The sequence below is a fragment of the Lutjanus erythropterus genome, chromosome 24 (assembly GCF_056507025.1).
Source record: "Lutjanus erythropterus isolate fLutEry1 chromosome 24, fLutEry1.hap2, whole genome shotgun sequence".
NCBI lineage: Eukaryota > Metazoa > Chordata > Actinopteri > Lutjaniformes > Lutjanidae > Lutjanus > Lutjanus erythropterus.
In genome coordinates, this window is record NC_139340.1 from 18,456,173 (window position 1) to 18,471,277 (window position 15,105).

Sequence of the window (15,105 nt, forward strand, 5' to 3'; positions counted from 1 at the left end):
CAGGGGACCCTTTTCCACTGGTCCTTGAACCGGTTCATGAATACGTAGAATTAATCATAAAGATTCTTACTGGAGAGTTATTCTGAAATCAGTGATAATTTCATCCCTGAATTACTTGCTGGGTTCTTCAGTCTCTGACTGGATCGAGCAGCACATGACTTCACCATCTTCTACCAGAAACACATTTCGTTGGGTTCCTCTCTGCCTCCGCCTGCCTCCTCTCCAGAGTCCAACCTGCCCCTTCTTGCCACACTTACATTTCAAGTATTGGTGATAGTTTTGTCAGAAGAGCTTAAGTTCAGCCTGTCTGGATTATGGGTAAATACTATACATTGCATAGCTCATGCGGCACTTATTTCTTTTAGAAGGGCTGTGGGCGATGGTGCGCCACATAGGGCTCATTAAAGGCATTTCAATCTGCAAGTGCTATCGAAGTGTGCGTCGGGGAGTGCGAAGCTGCACCATCACTAAACTGAGCAATATGGCAACTTTTCACTTTCACTGACTGGAATTGGAGAATTTTTTATATTTGAACAGCTGGAAGGAATCGAAGCATTTCCTTCAAGGAGGAGCTTAAGGAAGGTGAAGGGAGGTTTTACTTGCAATATCCAAATGTTAACAAAAATGGATGAATGTGAGGTCATTCCTGATGTTCTTTACACCTTCATGTGCTGGTCACACGCTAGGGAATTACTTAGCCTTCAGATGCTCATTAGGAGCTGTCATAGGCAACTGCACTTGCTTGAGGTTCTTGAAGATCTTTAACCTCTAATCTGAGAAGCTGGTGAAACCGCTTCAAGAACCTCAAGCTAGTCCATTTGCCTATGACAGCTCCTAACAAATACCCCGACCTGGGTGACTCAGAGTCTTCACACCATCTTTGGATGGTGCATCAGGTCTTGCAGTCCCTTCAGGACTGCACATGGACTGGACTGAGCAGAGCTGGACATGGTTTGTGTTGTTAACTGACTGTTCTACCCATATCATGAGTGGAAGATGTCATAATCCTTGGAAAGCAAAGACCAAGGAGGAAAGGTGGAAGCTTGGTTCACCAAGTTCCGTCAAGACAAGACCTTATTTAGTCTTTGGATGCCCGTCAGGAGCTGTCATAGGCAGCTGGACTTATCTGAGGTTCTTAAAGATGTTTAACCTCTAATCCGTGAAACTGGGGAAACGTCTTCAAGAACCTCAAGCAGGTCCATTTGACTACGACAGCTCCTAATGAGCACCACGATCTGGATGACAGACATAGACTGTGGATGGCGTGTCGGGTCTTGGAGCCTGTTTGGGTTTGTACATAGACTGGACTGAGTTCTTAACGGACTGTTGAAATCTTCAGATACCAGTAGAGGAAAAATCTTGGTGGACTGTTCCCTCAAACACTAAATTGTGCACTCAAACATCCTAAACTTCATCCTAAACTCAGTTACTTCACTATTCACAGTTAGCTTAGTACATATTGTTAATAATATTTACTGTTTCTTTTGTATAAAGTGTTTTTAAGCATTTTGATAATCACCTCAGTGTCTTAGATAACCATAAGCAATGTTATTTTAGCAATATTAGCTAGCTAGCATCATCATCTTTATTCAGGCTTAACAGACACAAAAGAAAACTCACCAAAAACATCTTTGTTTGTCTTTCCACTGATTCAACAGTCACCAACTCTGGTTTAGTCAAAAATAAGTAAATGCATTCACAGAGTTAGATCTGAAAATATTCTGGCTGTACACGCTGACCTTTCTCTCTGATATTTTTACGTCTAACTTGGAGGATTAAAGGTTTATTTTGACCAAACCAGCGTTGGAGATTGTTAGAACATTGGAAAGACAAACCAAGAAGTTTCTGGTGAGGTTTATGAAGATGACGATGCTAACAAGCTAATGTTGCTCAGGTGATTGTCAAAATGCTCAAAAACACTATAAACAAAACAAAGAGTAAATAATATCAACAATTTGTACCAAGCTAACTGTGAAAAGTGAAGTAACTTATTTATTGATGAAAAATCACAATAAGAAAGTTACCATTACTTTAGTATTGACAGGAAGTAAAGAAAGGTGCAGTTGGTAGAGAATATGCCGTTGCCTTTGATAAAGATAAGTCAGTGTTGGCTTTAACAGCAAAAACCCAAAGTATGTTCATATCTCACACATTTGAGGTTGCAAATTCCTTAATTTAGAAAACAGAAATGAGAAATTTGAGTGCACAAATGAGAACTTTGAGGGAAATGTTTTATCAAAACATCCATTCCTCCCCACAACACTTGGCTCTTTTCACTCTGTAGAAATCCCATGAGAAATTAGGACAACCCATTCCCTCCAATAGCGGTACCTTCCCAACTTTCAGAAACAAGCTACGGAGCTTCCTCAGCGATGAAGATAATGAAAAGAGAAGAATCCAGAGCGATCAGTGATCGTAAACACAACCTCTAGACAGTTATGAACACCTCACGTTGGCAAGTCTACCTTTTCATCATCAGTTTTTAGGACTATCTGTGACGGGAACCTTGTTTAAAGTCTCTACAGATGCCGTTTCCATCCATTTCTGGAATGTGTCCAAATGTTCTGTTGTATTGTGGAGCAAAGTTTCTCTAAGTCGTAGTTGTGTGCATGTGAGTCCTGGCCAGAAGTGCTGCGCGTTGGTGAAGTCTGACTGGTGTTTTAACATTTTCAGTGCTCGTCCCACGTGTTTGCACACACTGCTCTTTGAAAGAGGCATAGTTGAATCACCCCCAACCTTCTTTGTGACTCATGTAAGGCTCCCTACACCTCCTCTGGAGACGTCGTTTTCATGTTCAAGGTTGGGTTTTATCTTCTACACATGAAGAGTTGAACTCCAAGAAGAGATACACACTTCTAAACAAGTGGTACAGACTCTAACAACGTGACTGATTACATCAGATGATGATGCTTCATCAAGGCTAGTAGGTTACAGAAGACTTTAGCAAACCAGATCCTCACTCACTATCTTAGAGATATTTGATTTCAGAGATTGATTGTTTTCCAAAGTGGATATTTAAAGATTTGGAAGAGAACTCTTCACGTCCCTTTGAAAAAGACTGAATGTCTTCCACCAGAGAATATAACGAAATATATCAACAAACATAAATATATATACAAGTTTTTGTGCAGGCATACATGAGGGTGTGTAGATATGTGTGGATGAGGTTGTGTGTGCGCATGTTTTCTCCGTCGTCCATAAATATTCTGTTTCTATATTCATTTTTTTCGTTGTAATATCGTGAATCTGTTTACAGTTAAGTTCTTCAGTTCCACCTTAAATAAACAAGAACAAAACGTACTCAAGCACAGCCACACTCCTCCACGATCATGTTGGGAACGTCCCGCTTGACGATGTTGTACTCGTCGTCAAAGTAGAGCATAGACATGGTGCTAAGCTTGGTGGGAATGCAGCAGGAGTTCATGGAGCCCGGGCTCATCCCCCGCATGCGGTACTGGTTCACCACCGCCGTGTGGAAGGACGACGCCGAGCCGGGGACGCCCGCCATGTAGGCCGGACAGTTCCCCTCGCAGTAGTTCCCAAAGTAGCCCGACGGTGCGATGATCCAGTCGTTCCAGCCGATGAGCCGGAAGTCTATGTAGAACTGCTGGCGGCAGCACAGGCTGCTGCTGCCGTCGCACTCCAGCCCCCTCTTGCGGATGCGGTGTTTGTTGTCGGCCTGCCGCGCCTGCACCACCAAGAAGGGCCGGTGGGACTCGTCGTTGTGGTTGAGCAGGACGGGCACTACGCCCTCAGCCTCGCAGCCCTCGCAGCGCACGTCCAGGTTCTGGCGCCGGTCGCCCTTCTTGAACACCAACCGGACGGCGTCGGTGAGCATGAAGGTGTGCCAACCGCTGCGCTTCAGCTCCACCCGTTTCTCCACCAGGTTCCACTTGCTGCCGAGGCCAGGCTCCTGGTAGTACACCTTCACCGTCACCTTCCGCCTCGGACGCACCTCCAACGGAGATGGAAGCAGCTTGAAGTAAAGCCAGAGGGTGGCCTGCGTCACGTACAGGTTCTGGTTCCCCTCATTGGAGATCAGGAAGAACAGGCTGGACTTGGAGGTCACCACATCATCTGAGGAACAGAAACACATCAGAGGCTTTGATTATTTATAAAGCGGGACTACAGGACCCTGTGCTGGAGGTACAACAGACTGAATTAAACACTGAATGTTTAAATTAAGCCGGTTTTAGGACCTCTAGTTCAGGAAAACATGTGGAACCTACTCAAACTTACAGAGAAAGAAAAGGGTGCAATATTAAGAGAACAGTTTCTTCACCTTGGAAAGAAAAACAATTGTGCCTTTTATTTCCTACACTCTTAGAAATACAAGTGCTAACTAGAACCATAAAGGTTCTTTGGCCCACCCAGGGAGTCCTACTGAGAAGGATTTCAACAATCTTGAAAGAAATCTGTCTTCCACAAAGGGTTCTTTGGAAGAAGAGGGTTCTTAATGGAACCCTTAAGTCTTACAAAGAACCCTTGTTGAACTCTTTCTTCAAAAAAACATGTTGATCTGTCATAAACATGTCAGTCAGTTGATGAGAAACTGGTTTGTTTTTCTTACAGTCTTATATTTGGTTGACTAAATGAAAATATTTCAATCACCAAACGTGGACACTTAAATCAAGATGGACAGTTGTGTCAACTTGAAGACCGGATTGTTGCAGAGAGGACTGAGCTCTGAGGGGGGGCGGTGGTGAACTTGGGAACAGCTTAAAGTAAGACAACAGGCCCCCGGCGTCCCCTCAGTTCAGGGTGGCAGCACAGATCCTGCGGACTGTGACAGGAAGGCGTTGGGCGCAGGGCCACTTGGCCTCCGAATCAGCCCAAATATGAGACGGAGGGGTTTGTGGTGGTGGGGGGGGGGGGGGGGGGGGGGGGGGAGCTTAAGAGAGCAGCACACAAAGGTTCAAAGGCTTTGCGTTGAATGCTGCCTGAAAATGAGATCTTATGGAGCCTAACTGTCTCCACAATGAGGCCTGAGAGCACGTCGCAGGGCCCGGCAGCGCGGGGAGATGCAGCAACAAACTGGAAGAATGAAGACGCAAGAAAAACCATTTACATGACATTAGCTGCTTCTCAGAAGCCGTGGCCGCTCCGGCAGCGGACTGCAAATGGTCAGAGGCTTTTTATGTAAGGACCATCAGCTCATTTGTGGGACGATTAAAAGGTTTGGAACGGAGGGCAACTGGGGGATTCAAACCTTTTAGGAACAAAAATCACAATCAGCGTCTTTATAATAAAGTCAGAGATGAGTTTATACAGATTTCTTCCCTCCTGTTACCCTCGAAACTTTCCCACAACTAATGAATACCAAGCAAGCAAAAAGAAAGGACTGTTTTTATCCGAGCAGCTCCGTATGTATTTGCAATTCATCTCTTCATTTATTGAGCTTTCATTTTGTGCCTTTCTGCAGCCAGTGCTCCCATTAAGCGAGGATAAAGTTTTGATCTTGAGCGGAGACATGTAAATATCTTGAGAGTACTCCTGGATAATGGATGGTGTGATGAAACAGGACTCGGCACACTCAGGACCAGGAGCATTGGCCTCCTTAAAGGGACAGTTCGGATTATTTGAAGTGGGGTTATATGAGGTACTGATCCATAGTCAGTGCATTATGGCGGTGGACGAGCCCCCAGTTTGGAGACGCAGCAGGAGTACCAGTGTAGGAAGCTAAGCAATGACATTTAGAATATTTTCACAGCTTTACCTTGCTGTTAGACAGACTTTGCTGATGGGAAACCACCGTTATATAAGCAAAAAAAATCACTCTGTCCAAACCAACCAAACTCCATAGACGAAAACAATAATTTTACCTCACAGAACACAGGAGTTTCTACATTGATTTGTTAGTTCTTTTGTGTTATTTTGTGACTTCAGTGAATCTGAGCTAAACCTGTACAACACAGAACTCACACAGTAAGAGAAGAAGAAGCAGAACCATGAGCTGATTAGATTTTGGGGTTTCTTTCTTTCTAGACAGACTGATTTAAAAAAAAAAAAATGCTGAAATGATGAATGCATTTTGGTAAATAGAGAGGAGGAGTTTGACTTGTGATTCACTAAAGTTGCACAATAACACAAACAAACTGACACATCAGTGTAGCAGTAGACAAACGGCTCCTGTGTTCTGTGAGGTAAAATGAATGATTATGGACTTTGATCGGTTTGGAGAAGGTGATTTTTGACATTTTAACACCAGTTTCCCATCAGAAAAGTCTGTCTGACAGCAACATAAAGTGGTGGAAACATTCTGAATGTAGTGTACACTTAAACTGATATTGATTTTTTTTAAGGTGGACCTTTTTTTTTTTATTGCTGACCCTGTCCACAGCAATCTGTCCCCTTTAATCTACCATGTTGGACACTTCAGGACCTTTTTCTTGAGATGCTTACAAAACTTTCAGTGGCTGTTATCAGGATCAAACTTGCTCTTTTATTTTAAATTCCTCAACAGCGGACCACAAGTTTCACATCACCTTTTGCTTTCGTAACCAGCGATGCAAACACATGGAGAGGCTGACTGACAGCTGTCAGGTGAAGAAGATTAGAGCCATTCATCAGGTCTGAACCTCCTGAACTCTGAGACAAGCCGAGCCAGAGAAATTGAGCCTGACAGTTCGTGGGGAAATCAGAGCGCGAGAAGGACACAGAGTCCAGCGGGTGAACTTCATGGCTGAACAGTTGCAGAACAGAACGCATCCTTTTAATAAAAAAAAAAAACAGGAAAAGACCAACCACACATCATAAAAACTTTCATGAACTGGCTGCAGGTTGCATCAGCACTGAGTTACAAACAAAGTATTAAAGATGATTCAAAGTTTTACAGGAATCAGACTTTGTTGGCGCGCAGTGCTTTTTAGCCACAAGCATTACCTCATCCATCACGAGACGCGGTAATCTCTGAGTCATTACTCAGCAGCTTGGATGTTCGATCACACACTGCTGCAGATTAGAGCGCCGCAGACACCCGGAAAGATAGAAATCAAGAGCGATAGCGTGCCCACAAAGCGAAAACACAGGTTGAGTTGAGCTGCAGGTGCAGATTTCTGTCACCACATATTCATATCAAACTGATAAAAGCTCGACTTCCAAGCTTCTTCTAAACTGTGGGGAGCAGAGAGACGTCTCGAAAACCTGGAGAGTAAGTAGAAATGAATCTCTGCAGGAGGAGTCACACAATAACAGAAATATCTGAACAGATTTTTACAAAAATAAAAAGATTGAATGGAGTTTGTTGGATGGAGAGCAGAAGCTTGAGCTGATTAGATTTGGGGTTTTTGGTTCCTGCTTCAGATAATCAGAACTATCCCGTTGACTGTGACTGACTGTGTTGTTGAGGAGTGGACAATGAGACGGAGGAGGAGAGTTAATTGACGTTTGACAGAGAATTCATTTGTCACAGACGAGCAGCTGCATTGTCTGACATGGTAATGAGGAGACGGTGGATTCCTCACATGAACTCCAGGACGAGATAAACTCCAAACTGCTCAACAGAAAAAAAAAAAAAAACTTCTTCTGGCCCTAATTGATCTGAAGTGATCAGAAAGTGTCAAAACATGTCAAAAGAAAGACAGCAGCTGTTCAGACTGGCTTGACGTTACACCAGGCAAATATTTAGGTTTTGATTTCTTTCTGGTGACAAATGTTTAGTGAAGGATAACAGACAGATAAATAAACCACACCGTGCTGCACCAAAGACGTTCTGCATCAATCCTTCGTTAGAAATCTGTGGCTACAAAACTGCTGACTCTCTTCTGGTCTTTAGGCCGCAGCACAGTTCTCAAGCAAACCACGTTCTGACGTGACATGAGGAAGTTAAAATCTTTGGTGTTCAAATGGTTAAATGAGTTCCTTCTCTTTTTTCATGAACAGAGGATGATTTTTTTTCTTCTGCATTTCATCAAAGCTTCATTACAGCTATAGCAAGGGCAGCAAAATAAATCAATAAAATATTCTAAAATTCTCATACAATTTTATTCATGTTGGAGGGAAAAGCATTTTCCTGAAAACTTCCATGTAATCTGGTGTAGAGAAACAGCCCCCACCATGAGCAAGCACTTGGAGACAGTGACGAGGAAAAACAAGAGGCAATAACCTCGAATAGAAACTTGAATTTGCAGATTCGATGAATTAAGATGATGATGAATTAAAGCTTGTGATTTTGCAGGTAGAATTTTATTTGTTATGCCAAAGACTGGTTTAAAATCCAGGGGAAATTTTTGATTGTAGTTTGGTGGATGGAAAAACATGTTACAAATTTCTAAAATGTTGGTGGATGGAAAGCAGGAGTTTGAAGGTCTCCTGCTCTCTATCCACCAAAATACATTCCAGTTTGGTTGGATCGGAGAGAGCGATCTTTGGCTTCTTTAACGGTGGTTTCCTGTCAGAAAAAGCTGTCAGTCATTAAGGTAAAGTGGTGAAAATGTTCTAAATATAGCGCACACTTAAACTGAAGGTGTCTAAAATACATTTACACAAACAAACACTCAGTTCTTGACTCTCATCGGTTTCCACAAACGTTGCACAGACGTTTGATTCATGAGAAACCTCTCAGCTCCAAACTGTGACACATAAAACATCACTGTGATGCAACAAACCACCAGCACACACTCCAGTCGCTGTGTTTGTTCATATAGAGCCTCACACACACACAGACACACACAAACACACACACTGTGAATTCTAATGGGGTGCCAGGCTGCAGGGTTCAGCCCGTCAATCTGCATTCAGGCTGCACGACGGCCGACACAAAAGCTCTGACCTTATACTGAGGGGACTGATTCAACACAACCCTGCCATGTCACACACACTCACACACACATAAGCACACAACATGCTGCATGTAGATGCATGTACACGCCAACGCAGACGCTCGTAGAAACACACAAACATCAATAATGGACACAAAGACGCACATAAAGACATGACAGAGATACAAAGGCTGAGATACTACAACACAAACACTCGCACACATGACATAATGAGGTTCACAATAACAGTCATGAGTGTCGACGCAAAGCGGCGAGTTGTTGATGTGGAAAGCAGATGTTTCCGCCGAGTGAGCGAGCGCCGTCGCTGTCAAGCGGTTGGACGCACGTGGGCGAAGCAGGTGGTGTCGTTGATCATTTTCAGGCCGGCTCCTTTCAGAGTAAATTGTTCCTCTGAGCCTTGTCTCCGTGCCATGTCCCCGCTGACAGCCGCTCAGTGCCGCTAACGCAGCCAACTGGCAGGCGCGCGGCGCCGAGGTGGAAGGTCTGCAACACAGCGGCCACAGAGAGAAACATCTGAAACTAAAAGGCTCTCAGTGGGGAGCGAAACCTCCGCCGACACCGAGCAGAGTTTATGTTTGTGTGCGGTTGGGTTTTCTAGGAAAGTGAACACAACACTGGGGGAGAAGCCAGGAGGCCCAGATGTCCAACTTTCTCTGGAGCACATGAACGCAGCCATGCTTAAAAATCTCAGTTTTAATAGAAGACGTCAGGTCAGGCATCTTCTCTCAAAATATGATCAATTTTTACCTGTTTTTCTTGACAGTAACGTCTCTTCATCCACCAGAATGCATTCAAAATTTGTGCAATTTTTCTTTGTTTTTTTTAATCTATCTTTCTGAACAGTAACATCCTCTTTTCAGGTTTCTTGACAGACATTACAAATAAATTACCTGCAAGATCTCAAGCTTTAATTAATCTCTTAGAGTGAAAACAGTCGGTGATCGACGCTGCAGGAGACAAACTGAACGAGATGCTAAATTGGACAGAATCAGCACTTATTACTGCAGAAGTTTGTCTGACTTTAAGGAGCCGAGAGAGGCTTTCACTCTGGGATCAACCAACATACGGTGACAGACCAAACCCCAAAAACCCCAAAATCTAACCAGCTAACCCCTCAGCTAACCATCCACCAAACTATAATCAGAATTTGACCAATTTTAGCAAAAGGAGACAAATTCCAACTGCTGTGGTGTAAAAATAAAATCCTGCAGGTAGCAGCTCTGCTCCGTCTCTGCTTTTATTTTGGCGGGTGTTCAGGCCCCTGTATCAACATCTGTTCAACATCAGCATGTTCCCTGGGTTGTTTCTCATTCAGTCGGTATATAAAGACACACACACAGCGAGCAGAGTTGGCTGATGTTCACGACATGCATCAAATATCATTTGACATATTGAGTTTCATGAGTACGACGACGTGTTAAAGCCTCAGCCGAGTGTCAGAGAAACCACATCAAACCCTGAAGAAGCTCATTCACAGCAGACTCAGCTTCAATTTTAAGCCTTTCATTCATAAATCCAGCCTCTCCTCCAGCCTGGATGCTGGTTTTTCTCTCTGCTAAAAGGGTTTTTTGTGTTTTTCCTGATTTGAACTGAGACTCTAATGACAGATTTTTAGAAACAGTGGAGGTTGAGAAGATGTTAGATTTAGTTTTTAGGGTAAAATAAGTTGTTTTTAACTCAAAGCAGCACCTGAAATCACTGTCTTATCCTTCAGTCAGCTCCTCTCTCCCTGCAGGATGTGTTAGACACCGTGAACTGATCTCTGCACATTTAATTCTGCACAATTATTCAACATTTCTCAACGAAAATCAACTCTTTTTTTGCTTAATTTGGTTGTGATAAGTTGACATTTCAGTTACTGAACTTACTTTTTGTGTTGTGTTTGAAGAAGATTTGTGAAAAATATAAAATTTTGTCAAAATCAGGCAGAAGTTTCTGGTCAGAAGTTTCAGATTTGAGTCACTTCTCTTCATAAAAAGTTAAATTTCAGCCTAAACATTTGTCTTTTTCTTAGTTTTGTTGAGATAAGTCGACACTTCAGTGGGAGATCTTTGCTTTTCTGCACATCATCCAACAAACTACATTCAAACAAGAGGCTTTCTGGAAAATCACAAACCATAAAATGTTCAATTTGATTGAAGCTTCTGGTCAGAAATGTCTGATTTTTGTCTTTTCTCCTCATGAAAATGTAAATTTAAGCTTGAACATTTCCCTTTTTTCTTCATTTTGCTGAAATATGTTGCCTTTTGTCGCTTGATAATCTGTGAAAAATATGAAATGTCAGTGAAGTTTGTTATAAATGTGAGATTTTTGTCACTTCTCTGCAGAAAAACTCATCAATTCAGGATGTAAGTTAACATTTTTGCTTTGTTTAGGAAAATCTGAGACAAATATACATTTAGATGAAAATCAGATGGAACTTTCTGGTTAGAAATGTCAAGTTTTTGCCAGTTCTCGTCAGAAAATCTCAGATTTTAGCCTGAGTATTTGTCTGTTTCTTAATTTGGTTGAAATAAGTTGCCTTTTGTGGTTTGTTTTAAGAAAAATTTGTGAAAACTGAAATCTGATGGACCTTTCTCATCAAAAATGTCAGATTTGTGTCACTTCTCTCCATAAAAACTTGAGTTCGAGTCTCCATCACGCACCTTTCTCCGCGAAGCTGATGATCTCGGAGCTCTCCTCCAGCACCTCGTTGCTCATCGGGTGTCCGTCCAGGTTGGGGATCTCCACCCGGCCGTCCTCCCGCAGCTTCCCGGCGTGCAGCTTGCGCAGCGCCGTCACCATGGCCGCCTTGGACACCGGGTGCGTGATGTTGGGCCTCTCCCGCATCTGCAGCCTGCTCAGGATGTGCCTCTTCACCGCCTCTAGGAAGTCCACGTTCAGGCGGCCCGACTCGGGGTCCTCGGGCTGAGCGACGCCGCCGCAGGACGCGCAGGTATCCCGGGACGCGTCGGCGCCGCCGGGCGCAGCGGTGCAGCGGATGGAGAGGACGCAAGCCACTAAGAGTGCAAGTCGGAGGAGACAGCTACTCATTTTCTGTTCGAGGAGGAAAAGAAACACCTTTTTCCCTCTTTTGTCCGAGTTAAAAATCACAAAAAGAAACAGAAGAGGCAGAAACTCCGCTCAGCGCCGCGCTGTCTCCATGCGTAACGGCTCCGCGCGGCTCTGACGCACTCTGAAGCAGTTTATTTCCAACCAGTCGAAGATGTTTGAGCTGGAAATCTTTGAGTTACATCGTCCTCTGGATGTCTTTGCTCATCCTCAGGAAGCACAGTCCTCTTTACTCCTGTTTTTAGCGACTTTTTTCTGCGCAGCTTCACTCAAACAGCCTCACCTGAGTGAGAACACGCGTCATGGTTTCATGGATGAGCATCAACTCCAGCTGCAACAAACTCCAACACGAGCCGAGAGGAGCTGCATCCGAACCCCACCTGAACATCCTTCACCTTCAGTCCGACAGTCTGTGCGCAGATCTCATCATCATCCTCACTTCTGCTTCTTCTTCTTCTTCTTCTTCTTCTTCTTCTTTGCTCTCTACATGCGTCTCGCTCGGTCCTGGAGGAGACTCCCGCCGGGCTGCTGCTGCCGGAGTGCCGCTGCGCAATCAACGAGGAGGAGGAGAAGAAGAGGATGATGAGGAGGAGGAGAGGGAGGTGTGCCAGTGAGCGCACCGAGGAGCGTTTCCATTCTGGCGTCTGAGACTCAGGAGCCTCCACACAGAAAAGTTTTATATACAGGGGGGTCAGAGGCAGGAGGGGGGCGGAGCCAATCAGGAGACAGAGGGAGGAGGGAGGGGGGAGGAGGGGGGGCGGTGTTAATAATCCTCCCTGAGGAGAAATCACTGAATTATTCCTAAAGGGCCTCATATTTCACCACATAATAAACTCATCAGTACTTTCATCAGGTAGAGTCAGAAATGGACACAAATACACTAAAAAGTATCCGATTACAAATTACCAATACCTGATTCTCAAGTGTATCCAAATAAAACACAAAATGGCAAATTTAAATCAATGAAATGTCATTAAAATACAAGTAACTTGTCATTTCAAAATGAAACAAAACAAGAAAACTTTCTTTACACAGTTTTTCTTAAATTTGGCTGAAATAAATTCACGCTTCAGTGGATGATTTGAGTTTCTTGTGGTTTGTTTTGAGAAAATTCTTGAAAAATATGAAATTTCATTGATGTTTCTCATCAGAAATGTCATTTTTTGTCTCTTCTTTTCAGAAAATTTTTGTGACTGAACTTTTGTCTTTTTCTTAATTTGCTTCAAAGAAGTTGCTTTTTTTTTGTGGTTAATTTTCAGAAACTTTATGAGATATATTACATTTGATTGAAGTCAGGTGAAACTTTCTGGTTAGAGATGTCAGATTTCTGTCACTTCTCCTTAGAAAACCTTAACATTTGTGAGTATTACAACATTTTATAGCAGTTTCTCATCAGAAATGCCTTTTTTCTGTCCCTTCAGCCTTAATGAAATTACTGCCTCTCTCTGGTTAGAGTACACACTCTGTACCATTTACACACTAAAACTGCAGTTTATTGAGTGCTGCTGCAGGATCCTGAAGACAGAGTTAAAGACAGCAGATCTACAGTCACACTGTTCAGTGAAGAAGAAAGTATTCACATCATATATTTTGTAGTGAAAGCAGCAACACTGCAGTGTTAAAATACTCAACTACAAGTAAAAGTCCTGCATGACATAACATGACATGACATAACACGAAATAATATTATAACATAAGATGATATAAAAACATCATAACATGACAAACTGTCATATAAAACTCATCACATAAGATTCATTAAACCTGCATCACATCAGTGACAGTTATAAAGTTTTTATATCTGTTATAACATGAGTGAACTGTCCCTTTAATACTCCTGTATGTTTTTGCTCAGCTGTGACTTTTTCTTTGTCTCTTTATTGTGTTTTTATGACATTAAACTTCCTTAAAAACTGTGATTTTAGTTTCAGGTTTATTTGGTGTCTGTAGAGATGTGGCCAAAAGTATGTGGACACCTTTAGTTCATTTAAAATGGGTGATAAAGACATAAAGACACGATGAAGTTTGATCACATCAGTATCAGTCACTGTTTTTTTTTGTCTGATGTCTCATTAGAATCACTGTCATCTTGTAGCTCCTCATAAACCTCAAGAAGACGTCCACATATGCAAACAGCCCGAGGCTCTCTAGTCAAATGTGACACGACCTGCGACAGCTTGACCTGATGACAGTGAGTCCAGTTCGAGTCGACTTGGCAGGACGTCCGGACGACAACATTTGTTAGTAAAAACAGCAAAACAAATCAGCTGATCCCAGCATGAGACACACAGACGGATACAGAGACAGAGACAGAGCTGAGGTGACCTTTGACCTTTGAAAAAAGGCAAAAACATCACGTTTCCCCTCATGTGACCCTGTTTTTTTTATTGAAATCACATTGATTGATTCAGAACAGATTCAGAACACATGCTGTTTTCTTCAAATCTGAACAATTAAAGTTTCCAGAGACACAAAATGTCACTTTTCATTTGGGAGGAATGTGGAAAAAATGTTTTCTCAAACTTGAAATCAACTTTGACGACGTTAAAAGTTAAATGGGGACTTTTCTGTTTTTTTTCCTTCATCACTCAGTGAACTCTTCTGTTTGATCTGCAGGAACAAAGTGAGGACATGGCGCCATCTTTGGTCCAAATACTGGAACTACATGTAGGTGAGCTGTCAAACCTGTAAAAATCACTTTACTTTCTTTTTTTTAAATACTTGTTTGATGCTCATGTGACTTGCTTCATTGCTGTGACACATTTTTTTTCATGAAATACATGAAAAACTGCAAAATCAAAGGAGTTTGTGAAAGTAAAATCCTGCAGGATCTTGTAAAGTTTAAAGTTGGAACTGTTGAAGCCAAAACGGAGAGACTGGGAACAACAACTAACTTAACTAACAAAATAATGAGATTCTGAGAAGAATAAATTCTCTGTTTTGGACAGAATTAAACATATTTATTGACCTCAGAACTGGAAACAGTAAATTCTCAGTATGAAAGTGAAGGCAGATGTTCTAAATCTAATTTTAGTTCATTGAAAATGTTTTAGCTTCATGTTTCTTTGCTTTTGTTTGACTTTCTCAGACTGACTGTGAACTTGATCTCAGAAACTGAAGCTGTGGTTTTTTCTTTTACGTCATAATTTTAACTCAGCTCGCTTTTTTGTGAAGCTTTCAGTTGTTTTGTTTCATTTGATTTGATTTTATTAAGATTATATCTTGAATCGGTGGCCTATTAAGACTAGTAAATAAATACAAATTTTATATATAA

At 42.4% G+C, this 15,105-nt stretch overlaps 1 protein-coding gene across 1 annotated transcript; it reads right to left on the minus strand.

The window, feature by feature from the left end:
• Nucleotides 1–1,803: 1,803 nt before the first annotated feature.
• On the minus strand, nt 1,804–12,293 carry LOC146304980 (inhibin beta B chain). The gene is made up of 2 exons (XM_084713876.1): nt 11,426–12,293; nt 1,804–4,077 (listed from the first exon to the last, which is right to left on the minus strand). Exons 1-2 carry the CDS (start codon nt 11,811–11,813, stop codon nt 3,302–3,304), a joined length of 1,164 nt encoding a protein of 387 aa, XP_084570002.1. The 5' UTR covers nt 11,814–12,293; the 3' UTR covers nt 1,804–3,301.
• Nucleotides 12,294–15,105: the final 2,812 nt, after the last annotated feature.

Excerpts from the sequence above, each read along its gene's own strand:
- LOC146304980 (XM_084713876.1), bottom strand. The coding sequence starts at position 11,813 with ATGAGTAGCTGTCTCCTCCGACTTGCACTCTTAGTGGCTTGCGTCCTC. Across the intron at positions 4,078-11,425 it reads CATCAGCTTCGCGGAGAAAG|ATGATGTGGTGACCTCCAAG; the intron begins GTGCGTGATGGA and ends TCTGTTCCTCAG.